This window comes from Sinocyclocheilus grahami, unplaced genomic scaffold (genome assembly GCF_001515645.1).
Source record: "Sinocyclocheilus grahami isolate Dianchi unplaced genomic scaffold, SAMN03320097.WGS_v1.1 scaffold183.1, whole genome shotgun sequence".
NCBI lineage: Eukaryota > Metazoa > Chordata > Actinopteri > Cypriniformes > Cyprinidae > Sinocyclocheilus > Sinocyclocheilus grahami.
Genome location: NW_015505362.1, coordinates 430,175 through 455,868, shown reverse-complemented (window position 1 = coordinate 455,868; position 25,694 = coordinate 430,175). Strand labels below are relative to the sequence as shown.

The 25,694-nt window shown below is 36.9% G+C and overlaps 1 protein-coding gene across 2 annotated transcripts; it reads left to right on the top strand.

Moving 5' to 3' along the window:
• Positions 1-18,273: 18,273 nt before the first annotated feature.
• On the top strand, positions 18,274-21,399 carry LOC107594463 (BTB/POZ domain-containing protein 3-like). 2 transcript variants are annotated; one of them, XM_016284520.1, is made up of 5 exons: positions 18,274-18,359; positions 18,920-19,117; positions 19,231-19,321; positions 19,520-19,638; positions 20,285-21,399. In XM_016284520.1, exons 2-5 carry the CDS (start codon positions 18,975-18,977, stop codon positions 21,318-21,320), a joined length of 1,389 nt encoding a protein of 462 aa, XP_016140006.1. In that variant the 5' UTR covers positions 18,274-18,359; positions 18,920-18,974; the 3' UTR covers positions 21,321-21,399. The 2 variants fall into 2 exon arrangements, with proteins under 2 accessions (XP_016140006.1, XP_016140007.1); XM_016284521.1 differs by having other exon boundaries at positions 18,359-18,433.
• Positions 21,400-25,694: the final 4,295 nt, after the last annotated feature.

The window sequence follows — 25,694 nt, the reverse complement described above, 5'->3', positions numbered from 1 at the left end:
ATGTAATTTCCTCTCACTGAAATGTTATTTAAGTTTTCACTAAATCTAAAATGTCATTTCTCAGTGGTCCACCCTGTGCTAAAGGTACAGTCACTGTTCCCATTTACTGTAAATTAATTAGTGCTATAAAAAATATGGATTACTGTGTCTCTTTCACTTCCAATTGTACCCTCAGACGTGTTATTCTTTAGTCAGGAAGAATCCAGATGTGGATGAGATTAGACCAATGAAAAGGATTTGTTATCACAGCATAAAATGAATAAATCCACAAAAACAATTCACCCGAAAATGACAATTCCTCTGAGCTTCCATTTACCATATTTGATGATGAGCTCTACTTGTGTGTGCTTTGATCAATGTTTATACTGAATATCAATAAAAACCTAAATTAAGAATGAACAGTTCTCTCTTCAGCTAACTTGGATTAAACTACTCAATTTATAGCCTGTGGATTACATTTACAATATATTTTGATGCTTTTCTGAAGTGTGAATATGTTGACTGCAACTTTCAATAGATGGACAAAAATGATGAGAGAATATTACAAATATATTTATTTGTATTCAGAAGATGAACTGAAGATGAATATGGCTGGGTAATTGATGATTTCATTTTTGGTTGAACTATAAAGATTGGTTTCGCTCACGAATGAATCGTTTCTAAATATTGTTTTGAATTAATGATTAACTGACTCGCTCGCTCATTAAAGGGGTCACCGGATGCCCATTTTCCACAAGTTAATATGATTCTTTAGGGTCTTAATGAAAAGTCTGTAACGTAGTTTGGTTAAAATTTCTCAATGGTAGTGTAAAAAACACCTTTCATCACTGTAGCATTTTCCTTTAAATGTTAATGAGCTCTGCTGACCCCGCCCCTCTCTTCCGAGCCGCTCTCTGAGGGAGTTTACTTATCGTGAAACTTGCTAATTAGCACATTATTAGGAAAGGCGATTTGCAAAGATTCATTAAAAAAACCTTATACTCACTTCTTCTGTAGGTGAAGCTGGATCACGAATGATTCGCACAAACGTAGACGCATTTATGTAGATTGTGGGTGCATTCCCTTCAGAAACAATGTAATCCACTGCGTCTTCAGCGGCTCAGATGACGGGAGTAAATGACGACTGCTATGTTCATTATTACATCCAACAACAGAACACCTCAATCGCTTAGGAGTCATTCTTGTCTACATCTGCTCCGGCGGTGAAACAGTGGCGGACTGATGACAGCTCACTCAGGGCGGGTCTAAGCTAAGACGCCAGTCCAGTCTGTGCTGAAACGCTACTGTCAATCAAACTATCATGGGAGGGGCCTGTTTTTGTGATGTCACACAGACAGGCATCTGAGATCGGCTCGATTTGAGAAAGGGGTAATAATTTTAGTAGATTAAAAAAAAGCACTGGGTGGATTTTTATCATTATAGGGTGGTTTTGTACACACAAACAACTTGTAAAAGTGCATGAAGCATCCTATGACCCCTTTAAAACTTTCCACAACATACTGCCAATTGTATTAAAACAAAGTTTAATTTAATTTTTTACACGTATTTGTTTATATGCTGTTGCTAAATAATCTCTGACTGAAACATTAAAGTTGTGATGACTTGCAATTTAGTAAGTGATTCAGTGAATGATTAGAGGGAGTTTTTGCGTCTTTGTGAGTGAGTGTTTGATGATTCACCAAAACGATTTGGCTCATAAGATCCGTTCATTCCTCCTGTTTTTCACAGACAAAAGAAAACTACATGGGTTTGGAGCGACATGAGTGACGGTATGTAAATGATGACAGATTTAGTCTTTCTCTTGCTCATGTGTTACTTGAGGCGACAAAGTTTCCAGTGGTTTCTCTGTGGTGTAAACAGATCTGCAGTGAAGTCGCATCCCACAGTGATCATGCCCAGGGCACAGGCTTCACCTTCAAACACTACGTGGGCTAATAATGCTAATTACAAAGGATAGCCGTTTTACACACACACACACACACACAGAGAAAGAGAAAAGAGTCCAGAAAGACTCGATTCAATCATTTTCCCTTGAAACCACAATTCTTCCTCCTTCACACACACATAAACACAAGCGTTTAGGAATGTCTGACCACATGATCACGGCTTGTAATGTTACACATATCAAACAAGTCTTCTTGTGATCAGAGCTGTCACGGCCTGAGGTTTTCATCTTGTTTTATGCACTCGCAATCGTGTTTTGTGTTTGTGCACGCCTGAGAGAAAAGCAAAAACGAGAGAAGAGAGCGGAAAAGCAGAGCGATATTGAGGCCGAGGGATCAAAAAAGCAAAGCAACCCTCGCTAATCGAATACAACTGTGTTTACGAGCGTTTGCGCGCCGCACAACGCGGGAGGAAACTGCTCGGTCATGAGTCATTATGACTTGATCTCCATGGCAACCTCGTTCCCTCTCACTCTGGGATGGTAACCGCAGCCCTGAAGCAATGACATCATCATTTGAAATGTCACAGAGCTCAAACTCAGGAACACTTTTCTTGAAAAATTACTACACACAGATGAACTGTTGATGGTTATAAGAGCGAGGTAGAACGTTATAAGAGTGAGTAAGAACATGAGCTCTGTCCAAAATCAAATAAGCGGCCTTGCTACCTTTTAACGGTGCACCCTAAGTGAAAAAAAGAACCTCATAAGTGAACGATTTAGAACTTTTTGAACAGTTTTTTTTGGAAACTGTTCCTTTAATATGAAGAATTGAAAGCTTGTTTTTTATTTTTTTTTTGAAAAGTTACGTTTTATTTTCTATGAATGTACGCTCTTAAAAGTAAAGGTTCTTTATTGGAATGTATTGGTTACATTAAGAACCTTTAAAATCCATTAAATCTTTCAATTGCTCAAAAGGTTGTTTATAGTGGAAAAGGGTTCTTGCATTTTTAATATGTTCTTCACACTTCACACTTTATTTTTAAGAATGGAAAGGTTCCATGGATGTTAAAGTTGCTTCACTGTATAGATGCCAGTAAAACAGCCTTTTTTAAAATGGGTCATAGGAATGACCATTTTCCACAAGTTGTTATGATTCTTTAGGGTCTTAATGAAAAGTCTGTAACATAGTTTGGTTAAAATTTCTCAATGGTAGTGTAAAAAACACCTTTTTTACCCTGTCAAAAACAGCTCTTTTCAGATCAAGCCATTTTTGTAGCATTTTCCTTTAAATGTTAATGAGCTCTGCTGACCCCGCCCCTCTCTTCCGAGCTGCTCTCAGAGAGACTGTTTACTTCAGCCGCATTCATCGTGAAACTTGCTAATTAACACATTATTAGGAAAGGCGATTTGCAAAGATTCATTACAAAACATTATACTCACTTCATCTGTAGATGAGGCTGGATCATGAATGATTAGTGTGAACATAAGACGCATTTATGTAGATTGGGGGCGCATTCCCTTCAGAAACAAACGAAATCCACCTGGATCATGAATGATTAGTGTGAACATAAGACGCATTTATGTAGATTGGGGGCGCATTCCCTTCAGAAACAAACGAAATCCACAGCGAGTTCAGCGGCTCAGATGTCGGGAGTAAATGACGACTGCTATGTTCATTATTACATCCAACAACAGAACACCTCAATCGCTTAGGAGTCATTCTTGTCTGCATCTGCTCCGGCGGTGAAACAATGGCGGACTGATGACAGCTCACTCAGGGCGGGTCTAAGATAAGATGCCAGTCCAGTCTGTGCTGAGACACTACTGTCAATCAAACTATCGTGGGCGGGGCCTGTCTGTGTGATGTCACACAGACAGGCATCTGAGATCGGCTTGATTTGAGAAAGGGGAAAACATTTAACCAGATAAAAAAAAAAACACTGGGTGGATTTTTATCATTATAGGGTGGTTGTGTACACACACTACCAACACACATATCAGTTCAAACTACTTGTAAATGTGCATGTAGCAGCCTATGACCCCTTTAAGAGTGTATATGAGTGTGGATTTGAATCTGGATAAGGCAACTGAATGAAAATCCCACACGGAGAACTGAGGCGAATAATTACGACCACAAACCCATGAGAGGAAACCAAACGAAACCATTAATCCAAACAATCATCTCTCTCGGTTGTGATATCACTGTACAACATCTCATAAGACCAAAATGAAGGGCTTTCAGACGGTTATGATGACGCAAAAGATATGTCAGGATGTGTTCTAGTTATAATGCAGATAAACAATATAATTATTTCTAATGTTAGACAAGACATGCACTGTAAAAAAAATATTTCTCAAAGTTGTATATTAAATAAATAGTTATTGAAGTATGTTTTACAAGAAAATACTATTACAGTCTTTTCACTTCAAAATTTATTTTTAATTAATTGTGAACTTCACTAGCAGTTCTGAGTGAAAATTGTGTCTGTTGAAGGTGTGTTGATAGTTTGAGTGAAAGCTCTTTACAGGTGATTAGGAGAGCATTCCTGTCCGAAGCATCTTGTGTGTAAAGAAATCAGTCAGTGCAAACTCTGGCCTCATTTCACAGTGTGCATGGAAAATACACAGGTATGCCTGGCCAAACTGAGACACCCTTTCACAGTGTGCAGAGAAAGACACAGACACTAACATACACCTTGCTGGGCCTACGGAGTAGTTTGGTCTGTGCAGTGTAAACTGTTCATTCTGCAAGCCCCATTAGCAAATGCATGAGGAAAATCTCTGACGTTGAATCCAAACAAACACACACAGGTATGCTTTGTAAATCACACAATTCATTCACAGTATGGAGAGAAAAGCACACACTTTCACAATAACATATGTGGACAGACAAAATAACCAAAATATACAGAAACTGTAGTATTTTGTTAGCTGGGGGTCAGAAAGTTTAAAATAAGTCTCCAGTGAGGCTTCATTTATTTGATCAAAAATACAATAAAAAGAGCAATATTGTGAAATATCATTACAATTTAAGATAACCATTTTCTATTTGGATATATTTTTAAATGTTCCTTCAGAAATCATTCTATTATGCTGAATGTCTTATCAATGTTGAAAACATTATAAATGTCTTTACTGTCACTTTTGATCAATTAACCCCAAACATTTGAACAGTAGCGTATATATCAAGACATTTTTAAGTGTATCTTATGTGTCTAAAAACTCTTTGTAGGTGCTGTAGTTTTGAGTCTAAAACGTTCCAAACATCTGTCACAGCAAATGACGATAAACTGCTCTAAGTGACTTTCCATTGGTTGGAAACATTTGCTCATGTGAATCTCAATGTTTTTTGACAAGTTATTATTACAGGTCTTTCACTGTAAACTGACTTTTTTCGGCCACTGAACGGCTCATTTAGGCAAAGAGGAAGGAACATATCAAACCCCCCGTTCCCCTTCACACACACACACACACACACACACACACACACAAGACTAAATGAAAACAACACACGGCCCTGAAAAACACAAACGTGAAGTATTTCTCTGGCTTGTTTGCAGTCGGTGATGCACATCTAATCCTTCCACTGATGAGTGAGGCTGTTTCCTCCGATTTCAGAGCTTTGGAGTTTTTTTTTTCTTTTGCCATCAGTGCATTTAAACAAGTAAACCTGCTATTCTACTAAGATAAATCTCTCAAAGCCTGATGTCAATATATATTTAGCATAAAGAGAATGAAACCTATTTTTAGAACCTTTACCATTTCTTGAATTATGACTTAATGTTTATGACAGTTACGCACATTCCGTCCTGAATTCTCATTACTGGAATGAAAAAGAAATTACATTTACTTTACATTTAAATTGTAAAGTAAAGTGTTTCATTGTAGTCTTTGTTGTAGAGCCTTTAATTACACAGATTTAAATAGAAATTGCATTAATAATAATATTTTAGTTGTTTTTATTCTTTTCCTCCCAAATTACTGTAATGCAACTAGATGTTTTACTCATTTTACTATTTCATAGCAATTTTGTAATCATTTTTCACAATTGTTATTATGCATTATTTTTTATTATGCATTATCATATTAGCATATTTATATTATAAGCACATTGTATTAAGGTAACATTTTAGTATTCATTTTGGTGTTGTTGTTGCTGCTTTTGTTATTTATAAGCACATTACATTAATATAATACAATTTAAACCAACATAAATTATATTCAGTACAACAAATACTAACAAAATGTATAAAGGTGTATTTAAAATGTATTGTAATAATATTTTCATACTGTTGATGAAAATGTATTTTCATTACAGAAATGAGAATTGATTTAATTTTCATTAAAATAATCAAAATAAAAAATGTGACCATAAAAAAAATCTTGTTCTTAAAATAGACTTAATTTTTATGTATTATGAAAATATCATTTTATATTACAAATAAATTCTTGCTTTTTCTTTTGTTTAATTTTTTTGATGAATTACGGTGACAAAGGGAGCTGGTGCTGTGAGTTGGTGCTCTAATGTATCAAGCATGCTGTGAAAACAGCTTAAACAGAGAGCTGGAGCTGAAAGAATGAAAAGAGAGGGGAACCGATCGAAAGAGGGATTGAGAAAAGACGAGAGAGGAGCCTGAGAGAGGGATTAGAGGAGAAAGCTGCTCCCTGCGGCCTGAGGCTGTGGATCGACTGAACGCGCTGAGGCCACTTCCTCTCCTGACGCTCTGTTTGAGCCACAGAAAGGACTGGACATTCCTCCTATTGTCCTAAAGCAGAGGACACCAAGAGCTCAGGATCCCATGGGCCTCAGGGAAGAGAGACACAGAGAGAAAGAGTGAGACCGCAACTTTTAATACACATGCAAAGAACTGATGCTCCTGCGTGAAGTCAGATTTCAACCTGCACCAAGTTGTATTTTATGGCCCCCATGATTAAATTGCAAGCCTGACTGATTAAAAAAGGAAAAACACCCTGTTCTTAACAAGTTCTCCTCTCTGAGGATCTCATTAATGCCACTTTTTGGGATTTAGGAGGCCAAATTAATACTCCATACAGTTAAGCAGCATATTCTCAAACTATTTGTCCAGTCCAAACCACATTAATATGTCAAAGTAAGAGGAAGTCCCAAAGCGAGACGGGAAGTATTCGGTGAAATACTGTTCTCCACTAACCCCTGAAAAACACCTCTGATACAGTGAAGAAACAAGCACATCGGACGATGGTTTTCGCATCTAATGCATGCCTTTAGTATGCACTAGGTGATTCAACACAGTTAAAGATGAGGAAAAAAACTATCAATTCCTTCTCTGCACTGATTGAATAATGGATGGAGGTCTTTCCCATGGCTCTCTGTGGTAATGGCTTCTTCATGCAGCGCTGCAGTGAATGCATAGTTTCCAGCCAATGTGCCATGCAGCGTCTCCACACGGGCCAGAGTTCAGCCCTCCGGTGAGTGATGGCCCGCTTCAACAGTCTTTGGCACTTTTTTCATAACCTCTTTCAAAATTGAATTTTTTTAGTCTCTCTTTTCCTTGTTCTCTTGCAACTTCCACAAGAGGAAAATAATTTAAAATGTCGTATTTCAGAACATTTCCATTTCTTTAATTTTCCCAGTGGGTCTTTAGTGCTGGTTTCAAGGGTCAAAGCCGCTTTGTAAGCAGATCGGGTTCTCCAAAGTGAAATAGCCACTCAAATGGGAAAATATTTCAATTATAAGAGAATAGAGTCATGGTGATGTTTGAGTAACACTTTGTTATGACGTCAACAAGGCAACAATCAAAGAAATTAGGGGTACACCACATACACCACATGCTGACATCTTGTTGTTTTGGCATCACCTGAGCCTTAAAGGATTAGATCACCCCAAAATGAAAATTCTGTCATTAATTACTCACCCTCATGTCGTTCCAAACCTGTAAGACCTTCATTCATCTTCGGAACACAAATTAAGATATTTTTGATAGAATCTGAGAGCTCTCTGACTCTCCATAGACAGCAACGCAATTGTAATGTTCCCAGGTCGTAGTAAGGACATCGGTAAAATAGTCCATGTGACATCAGTGGCTCAACTTTTGTTTTGTAAAGCTACAAGAATACTTTTTGTGTGCAAAGAAAACAAAAACAGCGACTTTATTCAACAATTCTTCTCCCCCGTCTTTCGCCATTTTGGAGAGTATCACAACGCATACGCACACTTTACCCTTAGTGTAAACAACGCTGATTACGCTCCAAAATGGCGGAAGACGTAACTCGGGGGAGTAGTATTGTTATATAAATTATGTTATTTTTGTTTTCTTTGCGCACAAAAAGCATTCTCGTAGCTTCACAAAGAGTTGAGCCACTGATGTCACATGGACTGTTTTACCGATGCCCTTACTACGTTTCTGGACCTGGGAACATTACAGTTGCGTTGCTGTCTATACAGGGTCTGAGAGCTCTCGGATTTAAACAAAAATATCTTAATTTGTGTTCCGAAGATGAACGAAGGTCTTACAGGTTTGGAACGACATGAGGGTGAGTAATTAATGACAGAATTTTCATTTTGGGGTGAACTAACCCTTTAATTGAGAAGTACTCCGAACATCACGACTATGCTGACTGACCATTTTAGGTTCTAAGAATGTTGTCCTAACAGTTTTGGAGTTTATTTCCTAAAGTTCTAAGAATTCAATGATACAAAATGTGAAAATTCATCTCCTTCAAGCCATTTCTCCTATAGTTGTATCTGCACTCACTCACATCATTAACACATCCCTTCACACTAGTGTTTTCCCCTGAGCATTTAGAAAGGCTTGTATAACCCCACTACTTAAGAAGCCCACCCTTAACCCATCTCTTTTAGAGAACTACAGACCGGTTTCCCTTCTTCCTTTCATTGCAAAAACACTTGAACGAGCTGTGTTCAACCAAGTCTCTACATTTCTCACAAAGAACAACATCCTTGATAGCAACCAGTCTGTTTTCAGAAGTGGACATTCAACCGAGACTGCCTTGCTCTTTGTTGTTGAAGCCCTAAGACTGGCAAAAACGGATTCCAAATCTTCAATACTTACCTTGCTGGATCTGTCCGCTGCTTTTGACACGGTTAACCACCAGATCCTCCTGTCAACCCTATTGGCAAAGGGCATCTCAGGAACCACACTCCAGTGGTTTGAGTCTTACCTCTCAGATAGGTCCTTCAAGGTATCTTGGAGAGGTGAGGTGTCCAAGTTGCAACATCTAACTACTGGGGTGCCTCAGGGCTCAGTTCTTGGACCACTTTTCTTCTCTGTCTACATGGCATCACTAGGTTCTGTCATTTCAAAACATGGCTTTTCATAACACTGCTATGCTGATGACACTCAACTCTACCTCTCATTCCATCCTGATGATCCGACGATAGCTGCTCGCATCTCAGCTTGTCTAACAGACATTTCTTGCTGGATGAAGGACCATCAACTTCAACTCAACCTTGCCAAGACAGAACTGCTTGTGGTTCCATCAAACCCATTGTTTCATCACAGTTTCACCATCCAGTTAGGCACATCAACCATAACTACTTCAAAAACAGCCAGAAACCTTGGAGTTATGATTGATGATCAGCTGACTTTCTCAGACCACATTGCTAAACTGCCCAGTTGAGCAGCTGAGTCTTAAGCCATCTTCAAGAATCGGCTAAAAACACATCTCTTGCATCTTTATTTGACCCTCTGACTCTAGCACTCTCTATTCTAATTCTATTCTTTAAAAAAAAAACTTGGCCCTTTTAGACTTGCACTCTATTCGTTTACTGCTTGCTTTCTTTAAAAAAAAAACTAACACTAGCTTTTCTCATATTTTTGTATTCTATCTGTTTGTTTTCTTTTTATTTATTATACAATTAACAAAAGCAAAAAAGGCCTCTAACACTAGCCTTCTCTATTCTTTTACTATTCTATTTGTTTTCTTTTTATTTATTATACAATTAACAAAAGCAAAAAAGGCCTCTAACACTAGCCTTCTCTATTCTTTTACTATTCTATTTGTTTTCTTTTTATTTATTATACAATTAACAAAAGCAAAAAAGGCCTCTAACACTAGCCTTCTCTATTCTTTTACTATTCTATTTGTTTTCTTTTTATTTATTATACAATTAACAAAAGCAAAAAAGGCCTCTAACACTAGCCTTCTCTATTCTTTTACTATTCTATCTGTTTTCTTTTTATTATATAATAAAAAAAAACTTGCTACGTGTACTGCGTTAAGCTAACTGAGACTTGTTATAGCACTTGCATATCATTGCTCTCTTGCTGATTTTGATTGCTTCCATTGTCCTCATTTGTAAGTCGCTTTGGATAAAAGCGTCTGCTAAATGACTAAACGTAATGTAATATCTTGAGCTTGACTTTAACCACAGACCTTATTTCAACCAAAACCTTTTCAAAAAACCATTGACTTTGACAAGAAGTGCTAAAATGCTAACCTTTTTTCCGGGTTTTAGCCTACGAAAATGCATCACGCCTGCAGCACTTAGTTGTTCCTCTGTTGTTCTTCCATCTTCTTCTTTGAGTCATTTTTAAAATCAACAGCCGAACTGTGAGCCATCTAGTGGACCCAACAATTACCACAGTCGATGCAGGCACATACCTGCATTGCCCAAATTTACGTGTAACATAGTGGTAAACAAAATTTATAAATAATGGTTTTATATTGTATCACAATTTCACATAATATGATGATTAGTTAATCCACTCTAATTTTGAAACACTTTTTTTGCTTCAATCTAAAGTTAAATTTGTGATTAAGAGCTTGTTAGTTTGGCCCCTTATTGAAGAATTTTCTGAAATACACATGGAGAAAGTGAAAATCACTTCATTGATCTATAGACTAGAATCTAGCATACACATCTGAGCCATCCCTCTTCTTTCCTATCAAGAAATGGCAAAAAGCCCAAGAGTCTAAAAATATCACATGCTAACATTCAACAGCATGTTTGTGTGTATTTATTTAAGTGAGTCCCAGTGCAAACAGTGGACACATTTGCATACTGGCCTCATTTAAATCCCATTTAAAGTCATTAACGCCTGTAATACTGGTCCAGAAAGTGATGGCATGTCTGTTTGGCTGCTCTTTCAACTGTCAGAGTGCCCTTATGAGGCCGAGGGCCCCTGAATGCCCATGAATGCTACATTAATTAAAGCAACACCTGTTTGAAACTATTGACACGACAATAGAAAGACAAGGCGAGCAGTGCACAAGCAGATTATCAGCAGCTGTTCCAGCGCTCCTTTGAATAGAGACCTGAAGGAGCGAGAGAAGGGCCCTTATCCATCTCTATTGTGTGTCCGTTTCTGATTGGCTCTGTTGTTGCTAATGGAGTTTATAGTGGTTTAATGGAGTGGAGTAAATACACGGAGCACATCAATGGAGTGGCAGGCAGATGCTGGCGGAGATAATAAGGGACGGTCTATTCTCAAGTATTCAAAACTTATTCAAGACTCTATTATCCCTTTCAATCACGCACAGGAGGGCGGAGAACCGCAGCACAGATGGCAGGGGTGACCGTTTGGGCTGGAGAAGAGCTTTCTGAGATGCTTTTCTTTCAAGCAAATGCAGCGAAAAGTGATGGGCTCTTTATTGACTATTCTTTGGTGGTGAGCACAGGTCCCTATTGCTGAATGAATGACCAGTGGAGGACAGAAAGAAAGACCCAGACCTACATTTGCAGACTGGTTTATGCTGGTTAGTGCTGGTCTGGTCATGATCTGGCTAAAAGACCACTGAACTGAGAGCTGAATAATCACATCCATCCATCTATCTATCTATCTATCTATCTATCTATCTATCTATCTATCTATCTATCTATCTATGAATTGTCTTTTTGGTTTGGTTTAGTTTTTTTAAATGCTTTTTTGTTTAGTTTAGTTTTGATAGCTTTTTTGTCTTTTTACTTGCAGTTTAGATAGCTTTTTTGTCTTTTTACTTGTAGTTTAGTTTAGATAGCTTTTTTGTTTTTTTACTTGCAGTTTAGTTTAGTTTAGTTTAGAAAGCTTTTTCTGTCTTTTTACTTGCAGTTTAGATTAGTTTAGATAGCTTTTTGTCTTTTTACTTGCAGTTTAGTTTAGTTTAGTTTAGATAGCTTTTTGTCTTTTTATTTGCAGTTTAATTTAGTTTAGTTGCAGTTTAGTTTAGATTAGATAGCTTTTTTTGTCTTTTTACTTGCAGTTTACTTTAGATTAGATAGCTTTTTTTGTCTTTTTACTTGCAGTTTAGTTTAGTTTAGACAGCTTTTTTTGTCTTTTTACTTGCAGTTTAGTTTAGTTTAGTTTAGTTTAGTTTAGATAGCTTTTTTGTCTTTTTACTTGCAGTTTAGTTTAGTTGCAGTTTAGTTTAGATAGCTTTATTGCCTTTACTTCGGTTTAGTTTAGTTTAGTTTAGATAGCTTTTGTGTCTTTTTACTTGCGGTTTAGTTTAGTTTAGTTGCAGTTTAGTTTAGATTAGATAGCTTTTTTGTCTTTTTACTTGCAGTTTAGTTTAGTTAATTTAGTTTATATAGCTTTTTTGTCTTTTACTTGCAGTTTAGTTTAGTTTAGATAGCTTTTTTCTCTTTTTACTTGCAGTTTAGTTTATATAGCTTTTTTGTCTTTTTACTTGCAGTTTAGTTTAGATAGCTTTTTGTCTTTTTATTTGCAGTTTAGTTTAGTTTAGTTGCAGTTTAGTTTAGATTAGATAGCTTTTTTGTCTTTTTACTTGCAGTTTAGTTTAGTTTAGATAGCTTTTTTGTCTTTTTACTTGCAGTTTAGTTTAGTTTAGTTTAGTTGCAGTTTAGTTTAGATTAGATAGCTTTTTTGTCTTTTTACTTGCAGTTTAGTTTAGTTTAGTTTAGATAGCTTTTTTGTCTTTTTACTTGCAGTTTAGTTTAGTTTAGATAGCTTTTTTTGTCTTTTTACTTGCAGGTTAGTTTAGTTTAGTTTAGTTCAGTTCAGTTCAGATTTCTTTGCTTTTGATTTTTGGTTTACTTGCTGTTTAGTTTAGTTTAATTTGTCCTTTTTTGTTTTGTCTTTTTTTCTAAGGCCTTTTCTTTGATGGAATCTCTGGCGAAGGTGTGTAAGAGTAGCATGCTCTCATAATGACTGTCTATGAGATGGACACACACACAGCTTGAGATTATGACAATGGATGATGTGACAAAGAAGGGGTTGGATCAAGACACATCGGATCCCAGAATGCACCTGGATGTGCAGCCCAGCCGTCTGTTCCTCTCACTCGCAGCCAAATGAACAATAAGAGCCCTCACTAAAAATACTACAATACCCTTCATGAAACACTGTTACCACCCTTTCTTTCTCCACAACACATACACTAAGCCCTGAGAAAGCCTGCGCACAATACAAGGGGCAGGAACTGACCAGCCTATGAATACAGAGCCCCCCATTATCACACCATGTGTTCAGTCCAAACTCTGCGGTTCCCAGGCATGAGACGTATTATTCAATTCAATGAATGCCACTTGACAGAATAAGAGAAAAAGAGAGGCTATGAATGAAGAGAGTTAGTATTGCTAATTCATCCTTTATCTCCATAAACAGCATTTCATTGTAATAGACTTCTAATTGACTTTGGCCAATCTGCTCACTCGAGGATTTGAAAAGGATCTTGGGGGGTTTGGGGCTGAATGCATGTGCCGTCACTCACAGCAAAACAACACTAAATGTGACACCATGACAGGACTGTTAGGAAGAAAAGTACATTGAAAATAGAGCTGGGTGATACTGATCAATGTATAGAGAGAGAGAGAAAGAAAAAATATTTTTTTTAATCAATTTTTAAGTGTTAAATATTAGTGGAACATGTTGCAAACATGTTGAAATATATTTTGAAATCAATTTTCATGTTGAAAGCATGTCAAAATATATTTTGAAATAAACTTATATATACACTGTGGGCTCTGGTGCTGGGCTCAAATGATCATAACTCAGAGCAATCTCTCAAAATCATAAACGTTTGGTACAAAATGCATTTTGCAAAATGACAGATAATCTAATAAAAGAAGGAAAAAACTCACAAAGGCCAAACTTAAATCGTTGTGGAGTAGGAAAAGTCTTACCAACCCTGTGTTCAGAGACTCTGATATCCCACAATACACTTGGGGCATAAATCACCGCCGCTCACTACAGAGGAAAAAGAGAACATGAGATTTCATTAGCAGCCACATTCAACTAAAATGATACAATATCTGTATTTGCAGATACTGTATAATGTTATGGCTGCAACGCCACATGAGTTGTGTAAATATAGCTGCATATGCTGTTAATCCCAGCTCATTATTTGTGGTTACTCAAATGTAAATTGCAAATACAGTGGCCACAAAAAGCTATTGGAGACATAAACCACACATAAAAATGTCAGGATATTATTGAAAGATAACAAAATACCAAACCAAGTAGCATATATTTTTAAGAAAGACAGCACAGCCACACTTCCCATACAGTGAAGCTCAATATAATAAATGTGACCCCAGCTGAAGTCATTTTTTTGTGATTTACTGTTTTCTACATAAAATCATCCTTCCTAAGGTAAAGAACAATCTGTGATTGAACAAAATGTAACCTTTATATCTTTAATATTGACTGAGTAAGGTCATGTCAAAGATTGAAATTATAGTGAAATTAATGGTTGAAATCGATCTTTGATGCTTGTTATCTCCTAATTAGATTTTGAGACTTGAATTTCACAGAGAGGGTCACATATTTTTGAAATAGAAAATGTATTTAGCTTTAGACCTTCATTTACCAAAATAAATTTCAAAATGCTTTTCAGGGCAAGAAAATAAATTGGCAATAAATAAATCTTACTATAGCCTACAATTAGGCTAAATGCAGAATGGAATAGCCTATTAGAGTTCAAAACTAAATTTCTAATAATTTATTCATGTTTTTTCACATAATGTAATATTTAATTTTTTGGAACATTGTAAATTATGGTCCTTGCAGATTTTTGTTAAAATGTATTATGTTCAAATGTTATAGACAACAAATTTCTTTTCTTTTTTTCTTTCTTGGATTGAAATAAATTGAGTGCAAATTTTATTATGAAATGTATTTAAATTTAAAATAAATTTAAAATTATTATTATTATTTTTTTTCAAAAATATACAAAAAATTGCCAAAATATATATTGGTAGAAAATATTCAAATATATTTTGAATCATGTTTGAACATAAACATACTTTTTGGCCATTTTGTGGGGTATGTTTTGAAATTGTATTTATTTATTTACGAGAACATTTCATAAAAAAAAGTTTAAGTTTAAATGTTAAAACAGTAGATATGCTGTTGAAAACGAAGATACAAATGAAAATGCGTTTTGAGAAAAGGTTTAGCAGCATTTGTTCGTGAATACAATGAAATTCAGCCACTTGCAAGTGTGGCTAAGTGTCCAAATACAACTTGGGCACATTCTGGTTTCTTTTTGTGTTGTGCATGTTTTTGTGTCTGCCATAACCAAATCGACCATCCTATAAAAGCAAACTGATGTTTTATTAAATTCATATTTTAATATGACATTTCACAAGCGTTACCACAGTAGCTTAATCTCAGACTTTATGGAAAAGCAAAGAAAATGGACTGGATCTATGAATAGAAGAGTAAACATAGTATGAGACTCCACACGAACAATCAAAAAGAACAATTTTGTGTTCAAGCTAACCATAACTACTGTCGATGGGCAAACAATGGTCATTTCCTAGTTTAAAAACCTCTAAACGGCCTAGAATTGCTCTGAGAGATACAAATCAATGTCAAGACAATAAAAGTGTGGCTTGTTTACGGACCCCTTCCATTAGGTCGGTGCCTGTCGGAGTCTGACTGAGAGACCCGTTACCCAGCATTCCCCAAGGCCGAGGCCTCTATAGTGTAATTAGTAAACCATTACGTAAAGCCTTTGCATCAGTGCAACAAGGGCAGCGTCGCATTCCTGTGACTGCTTTTGCTGTTAAGCTCCAGTCAAGCTGCTTTCCAGGGTCAATGTTCAGTCAGAGGTTTGCTGGCCGTGGGATTCCAGGGATGCATCTGAATATTTGTTATTTTATCACTAATAAAAGAGATTCTTTGCAGTCTGTGACTTTCACACACTGACCTCGATGTTTAAAACTGAAGATGGTTAGGATGATAGTAGTCGTCTAAAAATGTGTAAGGCTCAAAAATCCAATATCTTTTTGTAACACATGTTTTGTCAGTGGCAAGAGAGACTGTTTATAGGTAAGCAATGTAAGTTTGCAACTGTACTTATTATACAAGAATGTTTTGAGCTAAACATTCTTGTATTATAATTATCCATTAATTCCATTGTTACAGCTGGCAAACTGAACAGTCTGCTACAAAGATGAAAACGCATTCGTCCTTGTAGAAGAGGAGCAAATACAGTCACAATTTCTGTTTTAACCTGTTAACTGTCACTGGCCCACTGGTGGGCCCACTTGCCATTACATGTTTTAAACAGTAGTATCTTAGTATGAACCTAATGCAATCCTGACAAACTATATATCACTTGAAAGCTTAAAGCCTCTAGTTGTCATATTTGGTGACGGATTTTTGAAATATTTTACAGAGCAACTGTAATTTATTAATTTATAAGAAGAGTACTCATCAGAGTCAGAGAGCGAGTTCTGAGTCCTGACCTTTACTTTGAAATAGTGATAAATATATAAAATCATGAAAAATCAGTAAAAATCTCCATTCATGTTCATGTCAAGTGTTCAAAAAATAACATTCATTCTATTTTTTTTTGAGAAGAAAAAAAAAAGGTCTAAAAGTGTTTCGAATATAAAGAAAAAACAATAGGTTCTCAATTTTTGATGCATCGTGAACTATAACGTATGTCCAGGGGCCCACTGGTGGGCCCACTTGCCATTACATGTTTTAAACAGTAGTATCTTAGTATGAACCTAATGCAATCCTGACAAACTATATATCACTTGAAAGCTTAAAGCCTCTAGTTGTCATATTTGGTGACGGATTTTTGAAATATTTTACAGAGCAACTGTAATTTATTAATTTATAAGAAGAGTACTCATCAGAGTCAGAGAGCGAGTTCTGAGTCCTGACCTTTACTTTGAAATAGTGATAAATATATAAAATCATGAAAAATCAGTAAAAATCTCCATTCATGTTCATGTCAAGTGTTCAAAAAATAACATTCATTCTATTTTTTTTTTGAGAAGAAAAAAAAAAGGTCTAAAAGTGTTTCGAATATAAAGAAAAAACAATAGGTTCTCAATTTTTGATGCATCGTGAACTATAACGTATGTCCAGAGTTCTTGTCGCATTTCTTTTATGTGTTTTTTATAGGTTGAATTGAAATCAAATACCGCCATACTACCCTTAATACTTCTGAATGTGATGTCTATGGCATAAATATTGAGAAAAGTATGGTAAAACATGTTTTAGATTACTCGAACCATATACGGAAATGGAGTTTATATGGTTACTAAAGGGGTTAGATGGTCATCTAGTGGAAAAGCTTGGTACTGCGCCCAAACACAATTTCACTGAAAGTTCATTTTTTGAAATATCAACCTCAAATTTGGAACACAACTGGTTTTGATTTTCTAGCAGTTTTAGAGTGAAACATGTTTTGTCAAATATATATTGTATATAAAATATAAATATTAAAATTTTTATATTTTCATAAACTTAAACTTCCATAACTTTTTTGTAATTTCATTTTGATAACGTTTTTTCACCAACCTTAAAAAGAGACCAACCTTAAGTCTCTGCTCCAAAGCATTCAAAATGTATAACAATTTAAGTTGGAAATGTCATTTTAAGGCCGATACTCAAAAAGTGGACCCGACAGTTAACAGGTTAAAGTACAATATACTATTCTATAATTTAGTTTTCAGAGCAGCTTGATTTTCTGAATGAAAAATACCATTTCCAAAACTGAAAGTGGGTTTTACAGTGCAGGAAAGAAACAGAACACATATATATACACACACATATATACATACACACATATATATACATATAATATAAAAAACAGGTTTTCAATTAGCTACTCTAAAACCTTGCATTTAGTGCCACCTGCTGATCATATTAGTATCAATAAAATGTATGTTTGAAATATTAAATATATGATTGGCTTTTAACAAGTAATTTGGTAGCGATTTGTCTTTCAGCAAATATTTGTAGTTTGTGAGAAACATGTTATCATATCAAGACACGGCTGTATTAAAAGTTATCTGCTACGGTTGCCCTTAACATCAGTTTTTGTATCTAAATATTAACACAACTCAAATAAAATATCTAAAGTACGTAGTACCTACTGTTAGCGGCAAGTCGTATTTTCTTCTCTCTCTCTCTCTCTCTCTCTTGCTTACAAATAATAATAATTGTGTTTATTTGTGAAGCGTTCTTACGGCGCATGCGCAGTCGGTCAGGCGGATGTTGTTGATGTGCAAACCAGCTGCAAACTTTCCTCACTCAATCACTAAAGCTGCTGCATTCATCGGCCTCTGGTAATTACTGCTATTGAACTGTTATTAGTTAATGAGCGCAGGCATGTCGTGATGGTGTTTTGGGGTTTCTGCAGGTTTGTGAGCCCGATGGCTGCTTTTGTTTATTTCCTGTTGCTTCATAATCATCTGTTATCATTGATATTACGGTTATCAAACCATTTACTAAATGCAGTCTAGACTCTAGATCATTCAAACACGCATTTAACAGTATTCTTGCTGGTCTGTGATATTTGGATGATCATCGCTGCTTTAGCTGTGATTGCTAACTGTTTATGCGAGTCTAGCAATGAATGGGAATTATTAATTTTTTTTTAATGTGAACTGCTTCGTTTAGCGCCAGTTTAATGTAGGTTATGTTTAAGATAACATGGATAAACAGATCTATTAAAAATGAATCAAAAAGATATAATGGTTGCTAATGACAGTTTGGATTGATAATATCTTAAACTCCAAATACATGTTATTAACGATAGAAGTAAATGTATAAAAATTGTAATTTCAAGCATTTTGGATTAAATGTATGAAAAATAAATGCTTTTTGTGTCATTCTGAATATCCAGGTTGCCAGATCCTCTGTCATGAAATCCTCCTGATTAATTGACATGTGTTGGTAAAATGGCCGCTGAGCTGTTTCCTGCCAAAAAACTGGCCACTGTCACACCCACCGCTGTTCAACAGTACCAGCAGCAGAACGTCCGCAACAACAACACCATTCAGGGATGTAACTGGCAAGGCTTGTATCCCACTATCAGAGAGAGGTGAATCACTCTTTCTCTTGTGCATTGCTCTGTTATGCTGCCTACCTAGACAGCACGGGATGTTGCATTGATGGCACTGGATGTGAAGGGTCTCACTCATTTGTCCTCTGCAGAAACTCAGTCATGTTCAACAACGAGCTGATGGCCGATATTCATTTTGTGGTGGGACCTCCTGGAGGAACCCAGAGAGTGCCGGGACACAAGGTACAGAAATATCACGCTTCAGCCGTGTTACCAATACACTGACATTGAATCCGGTGAATACAATACATTAAAGAACCTAAGAAAATAAATGGAGAATTTTAAGTAGGTTTTTTTTATTTATATAAATACATGTATATAATGTCATTATAAATCATATTTATAATCTCTTTTTGAATTCATTGTCTTTCACTCTTTCAGTATGTCCTGGCTGTGGGTAGTTCTGTATTTCATGCCATGTTCTACGGGGAACTGGCTGAAGATAAGGAGGAGATCCGGATCCCTGATGTTGAGCCAGCGTCATTCCTGGCCATGTTGAAGTACGGTTTTCAAAGCTATTAATGAAACAAAACATTTTTGCACATTTTTTTATGTGATGGGGTCATGAAGATAGCACGTGGGGTCCAAACGTCTGAGAACACTAGTGATTTGTTTTCTAATAAAATAAATATAATTATTATTTATTTATTTTACTTTATATAGATTTATGGTATTTATTTATTTACACACACACACATATATATATTTATTTTTGATACATTTATAGTTCTAATATTTTTCCAGTACTAAAACGATGTCGTGATGTGTTTAAAGATCAAAATCTAAGGTAAGGTCCAATAAAGTGAGGTTTAATTTTCTTTTTAGAACAATTTTTACAAAGTTTTTTTTATTTTTATTAAATGCATTTAAATTCTATTTTATTGCATTACAAACTCTCAAATTGTTGTGTTATGGGTCTTTAAGGATAAAAATATAATTTATTTGACAGTATTTTTTATTAAAATAGGGAAATACATGTTCAATTAATTTATTTATAAATGTAATCCTCCTTTTTTCCCATAACTAATGATCTGGTTATCAGCTTAACAATTTGAGTGAATGTTTAGTATTTGGTTTGTTTCCCATTTGCTTCAATGACGGCAGCGTTCGGTAGAATTTACAGAATTGTGTGCGCTCTGTTTTCAGGTATATCTACTGTGATGAGATCGACCTGTGTGCAGACACCGTTCTCGCCACGCTGTACGCCGCCAAAAAATACATCGTTCCCCACTTGGCCCGCGCTTGCGTCAACTTCCTGGAGACCAGCCTGAGCGCGCGAAACGCTTGCGTCCTGCTCTCTCAGAGCTGCCTGTTCGAGGAGCCCGACCTCACGCAGCGCTGCTGGGAGGTGATCGACGCGCAGGCCGAGCTCGCGCTCCGCTCCGAGGGCTTCTGCGACATCGACGCTCAGACTCTGGAGAGCATTCTGCGGCGCGAGACGCTCAACGCCAAGGAGATGGTGGTGTTGGAGGCGGCGTTGAGCTGGGCGGAGGCCGAGTGTCACCGACAGGAACTCCAGCCCAGCATCGAGAACAAACGGCTTGTTTTGGGAAAGAACATCTACCTGATACGGATCCCGGCGATGGCGCTCGATGATTTTGCCAACGGCGTGGCGCAGTCCGGTGTGCTGACGCTCAACGAAACCAACGATATCTTCCTGTGGTACACAGCGGCCAAGAAACCGGAGCTCAAGTTTGTCTGCAAACCACGCAAAGGGTTGACGCCGCAGAGGTGCCACCGCTTTCAGTCCTGCGCCTACCGCAGCAATCAGTGGCGATACCGCGGCCGCTGCGACAGCATCCAGTTCGCCGTGGATAAGCGCGTCTTCATCGCCGGGTTCGGGCTGTACGGCTCCAGCTGCGGCTCGGCCGAGTACCAGGCCAAGATCGAGCTGAAGCGCCAAGGCAGCGTGACGCTCGGCGTCGCCATCATCAAATACTTCTCCGACGGCTCCAGCAACACCTTCCCCGTCTTCTTCGAGTACCCGGTGCAGATCGAACCCGACACCTTCTACACGGCCAGCGTGGTTCTGGATGGGAACGAGTTGAGTTATTTTGGCCAGGAGGGGATGACAGAGGTCCAGTGCGGGAAGGTGACCTTCCAGTTCCAGTGCTCGTCGGACAGCACCAACGGGACGGGTGTGCAGGGGGGGCAGATCCCCGAACTCATATTTTATGCTTGAGAGAGCGTCCCGTTCTGGGGTGCGTTTCCCAAAAGCAACTATGGTCGCAGGTTCCATCGTTACCAATAGAGTTCAGTGGAACTAACGACCATAGTTGGCTAACGATGCTTTATGGCAGGGCTGTCCAAACTCGGTCCTGGAGGGCCGGTGTCCTGCAGAGTTTAGCTCCAACCCTAATTAAACACCTGAACCAGCTAATCAAGCTCTTACTAGGCATAGAAACTTCCAGTCAGGTGTGTTGAGGCAAGTTGGAGCTAAACTCTGCAGGACACCGGCCCTCCAGGACCGAGTTTGGACAGCCCTGCTTTAGGGAAACGCACCCCTGATTAATTAGAACCCAATGTTTGTTGTTCCTTAATGAAGTGCTGCTCAGAATTTGCACAAAGGCTGCAAAAAAGATTATTAGAGATTACTGACAATCCATATAGACTATATTAGAAGTGTTTGTGCACCTAAAAAAAATTAAGTTTGGTTATAATTTACTCACCCTCATTGTCTTCCAAATGCATTTCACGCTGCTGTTTTCAAACCAGAGTCACTGGAGACTGAGGCGGTCAGAGTTCTGAAATATTAAAGCGTTCTATATAACTTGTGAGCTGTAATTTACACCATACAAGAGTTTGGGTTCAGTACTACAGTAGTCAACATTTGAAGTGGATCAAAACCTTTCGCCAAAGTTGTCCTAAAACCAAAATGCGTTCTTGTATTAAGACAACTTTTTTTGATCCACTTCAAATGTTGACTACTGTATTTTTAAGTAATAAATTAATACTTTTAATCAACAAGGATCCATTAAATGAATTACAAGTTACAGTAACGACATATAATGTTACGAAAGGTTTCTATTTCAAATACATGCTGTTCTTTTGAACCTTCTAATCATCAAAGAATCCTGAACAAAATCTGTTTAATAAGCAATTATTATTATTAAGCAGCAGCACAGCTGTTTTCAACATTCGTAATAATAAGAAATGCTTCCTGAGCAGCGAATCCACATAGTAGAATGATTTCTGAAGGATCATGTGACACTGGAGGAATGGTGCTGAAAATTCAGCTTTGCATCACAGGAATACATTACATCTCCAAATATTTTCAAATCGAAAACAGTTACTTTAAATTGTAATAATATTTCACCATATTACTGATTTTACTGTATTTTCACGTGACTGACAGCGTTTAAGTGAAATAATCATTCCGTGATGTTTACTCTGACTAACAGCAGACATGTTGTGTTTCTTGTGAGGAAGATGATTTAATATCTTAATCTAATTTGTGAAGTCACTCACTTGATTTATTCTACAGAATCATATTTGTATCGCCTTGCGTGTCGTATCGTAATGAAACCGTATTTTACTGAGCTCTAAAGTATTTGTAGAATTTTTTTACTCAACACGTGACGCACAATTTGTCCTGAAGCGTTTTGCTATAAACTTATTTTCTCTACTTAATATTCATGTAATCCTATATTTTATAACATTTTGGTGCAACACAACATTGTATGTAAGCGGCATGAAGTTAAGAGGGGTTTTACAAAGACTTTGAGAGAAAAGATGAGGAGAGGGAGAACTAGTGGTGCTGGTTAAGATAATATCACTATTACTATTATTACTCAAACTGCAACATTGATTTTTTCAAAGGAATAGTTGACCTAAAAATGAAAATTTGCTGAAAATGTACTCGGCCTCAGGCCATCCAAGATATAGATGAGTTTGATTGATCATCAGAACAGATTTGGAGAAATTCAGCATTACATCACTACATCCTCTGCAGTGAATGGGTGCCGTCAGAATGAGTCCAAACAGCTGATAAAAACATCACAGTAATCCACACCACTCCAGTCCAACTATTAACATTTTGTGAATCAAAAAACTGCATGTTTGTGAGAAACAAATCCATCATGGCGTTTTAACTTTAAACCGTCACTTCTGGCCAAAAATAAATCCATAATAACGCTTACTTCAGTAAAAATGGCCGTCCCCTGTTGTCCTCTCACATCATCCAACCACATATTTGTTTAGAACTGTTCAGGGCTGCGTTTCCCAAAAGCATCGTAAGCCTCATGGAGATACGATCAATTTAGGCTTGCAATGCTTTTGGGAAACGCAGCCCTGGACTGTTTTTGCTTGTAAACGGTGCTTGATCTGTGCATATTTCTCTCCCGATTCAGACAAGACAACTTTTTCCTCTGGAGAAAGCGATATTATATAGAGGACACGTATTTAAGCAAGAAACGAGAGTTTTATATAATCATCAAAGAATCCTGAACAAAATCTGTTTAATAAGCAATTATTATTATTAAGCAGCAGCACAGCTGTTTTCAACATTCGTAATAATAAGAAATGCTTCCTGAGCAGCGAATCCACATAGTAGAATGATTTCTGAAGGATCATGTGACACTGGAGGAATGGTGCTGAAAATTCAGCTTTGCATCACAGGAATACATTACATCTCCAAATATTTTCAAATCGAAAACAGTTACTTTAAATTGTAATAATATTTCACCATATTACTGATTTTACTGTATTTTCACGTGACTGACAGCGTTTAAGTGAAATAATCATTCCGTGATGTTTACTCTGACTAACAGCAGACATGTTGTGTTTCTTGTGAGGAAGATGATTTAATATCTTAATCTAATTTGTGAAGTCACTCACTTGATTTATTCTACAGAATCATATTTGTATCGCCTTGCGTGTCGTATCGTAATGAAACCGTATTTTACTGAGCTCTAAAGTATTTGTAGAATTTTTTTACTCAACACGTGACGCACAATTTGTCCTGAAGCGTTTTGCTATAAACTTATTTTCTCTACTTAATATTCATGTAATCCTATATTTTATAACATTTTGGTGCAACACAACATTGTATGTAAGCGGCATGAAGTTAAGAGGGGTTTTACAAAGACTTTGAGAGAAAAGATGAGGAGAGGGAGAACTAGTGGTGCTGGTTAAGATAATATCACTATTACTATTATTACTCAAACTGCAACATTGATTTTTTCAAAGGAATAGTTGACCTAAAAATGAAAATTTGCTGAAAATGTACTCGGCCTCAGGCCATCCAAGATATAGATGAGTTTGATTGATCATCAGAACAGATTTGGAGAAATTCAGCATTACATCACTACATCCTCTGCAGTGAATGGGTGCCGTCAGAATGAGTCCAAACAGCTGATAAAAACATCACAGTAATCCACACCACTCCAGTCCAACTATTAACATTTTGTGAATCAAAAAACTGCATGTTTGTGAGAAACAAATCCATCATGGCGTTTTAACTTTAAACCGTCACTTCTGGCCAAAAATAAATCCATAATAACGCTTACTTCAGTAAAAATGGCCGTCCCCTGTTGTCCTCTCACATCATCCAACCACATATTTGTTTAGAACTGTTCAGGGCTGCGTTTCCCAAAAGCATCGTAAGCCTCATGGAGATACGATCAATTTAGGCTTGCAATGCTTTTGGGAAACGCAGCCCTGGACTGTTTTTGCTTGTAAACGGTGCTTGATCTGTGCATATTTCTCTCCCGATTCAGACAAGACAACTTTTTCCTCTGGAGAAAGCGATATTATATAGAGGACACGTATTTAAGCAAGAAACGAGAGTTTTATATATATATATATATATATATATATATATATATATATAAAAATGCCTCAATGATGGATTTTTTTCTTCTTTGAACTTGTGGATTATTGTGATGTTTTTATCAGCTGTTTGGACTCTCATTCTGACGGCACCCATTCACTGCAGAGGATGCATTGGTGAACAAGTAATGTAATGCTACATTTCTCCAAATCTGTTCTGATGAACGAACAAACTCATCTACGCCTTGGATATCCTGAGGGGGAATATATTGTCATCAAATTTTCATTTTTGGTTGAACTATTCCTTCAAAGTTTAAAACTACGGTGGACAACTCAAGGTATTCTAATCGGTCACTTTTCCAACAATCAGACGATAAAATGGGGAGAGAAAAAAATCAGTCATTAAAGGAGGGACCACAATATCATAGACAGTGGGATTGTTTACTAAGGCCAGTAAGAAATCGCCCAGCAATCACAATAGCAACGGCCTGTCAGTCATCTGTAACAGCATGGCGGCGAGGCCAAGCACCATTTGCATTTGCTTCAGGAATTGTACAAATGATACTGTGGTGATAAAGTAGATGTAAACACTACACAACACTCCAGCTCTTACATGTGTATGTCCATGTCAAACCTTAATTGCACTATTTCTCATAAAGTAGCTGTTTTTTAGTAACACTGTGGCACAATCTAGTCATTTCATTCCGTTGGTTTTACTTTTGAAATGCTTGTGATCTGGACTGGGGTTCCGCTTTATTTGGTCAAATCAAACCTTGTGTTATTGACA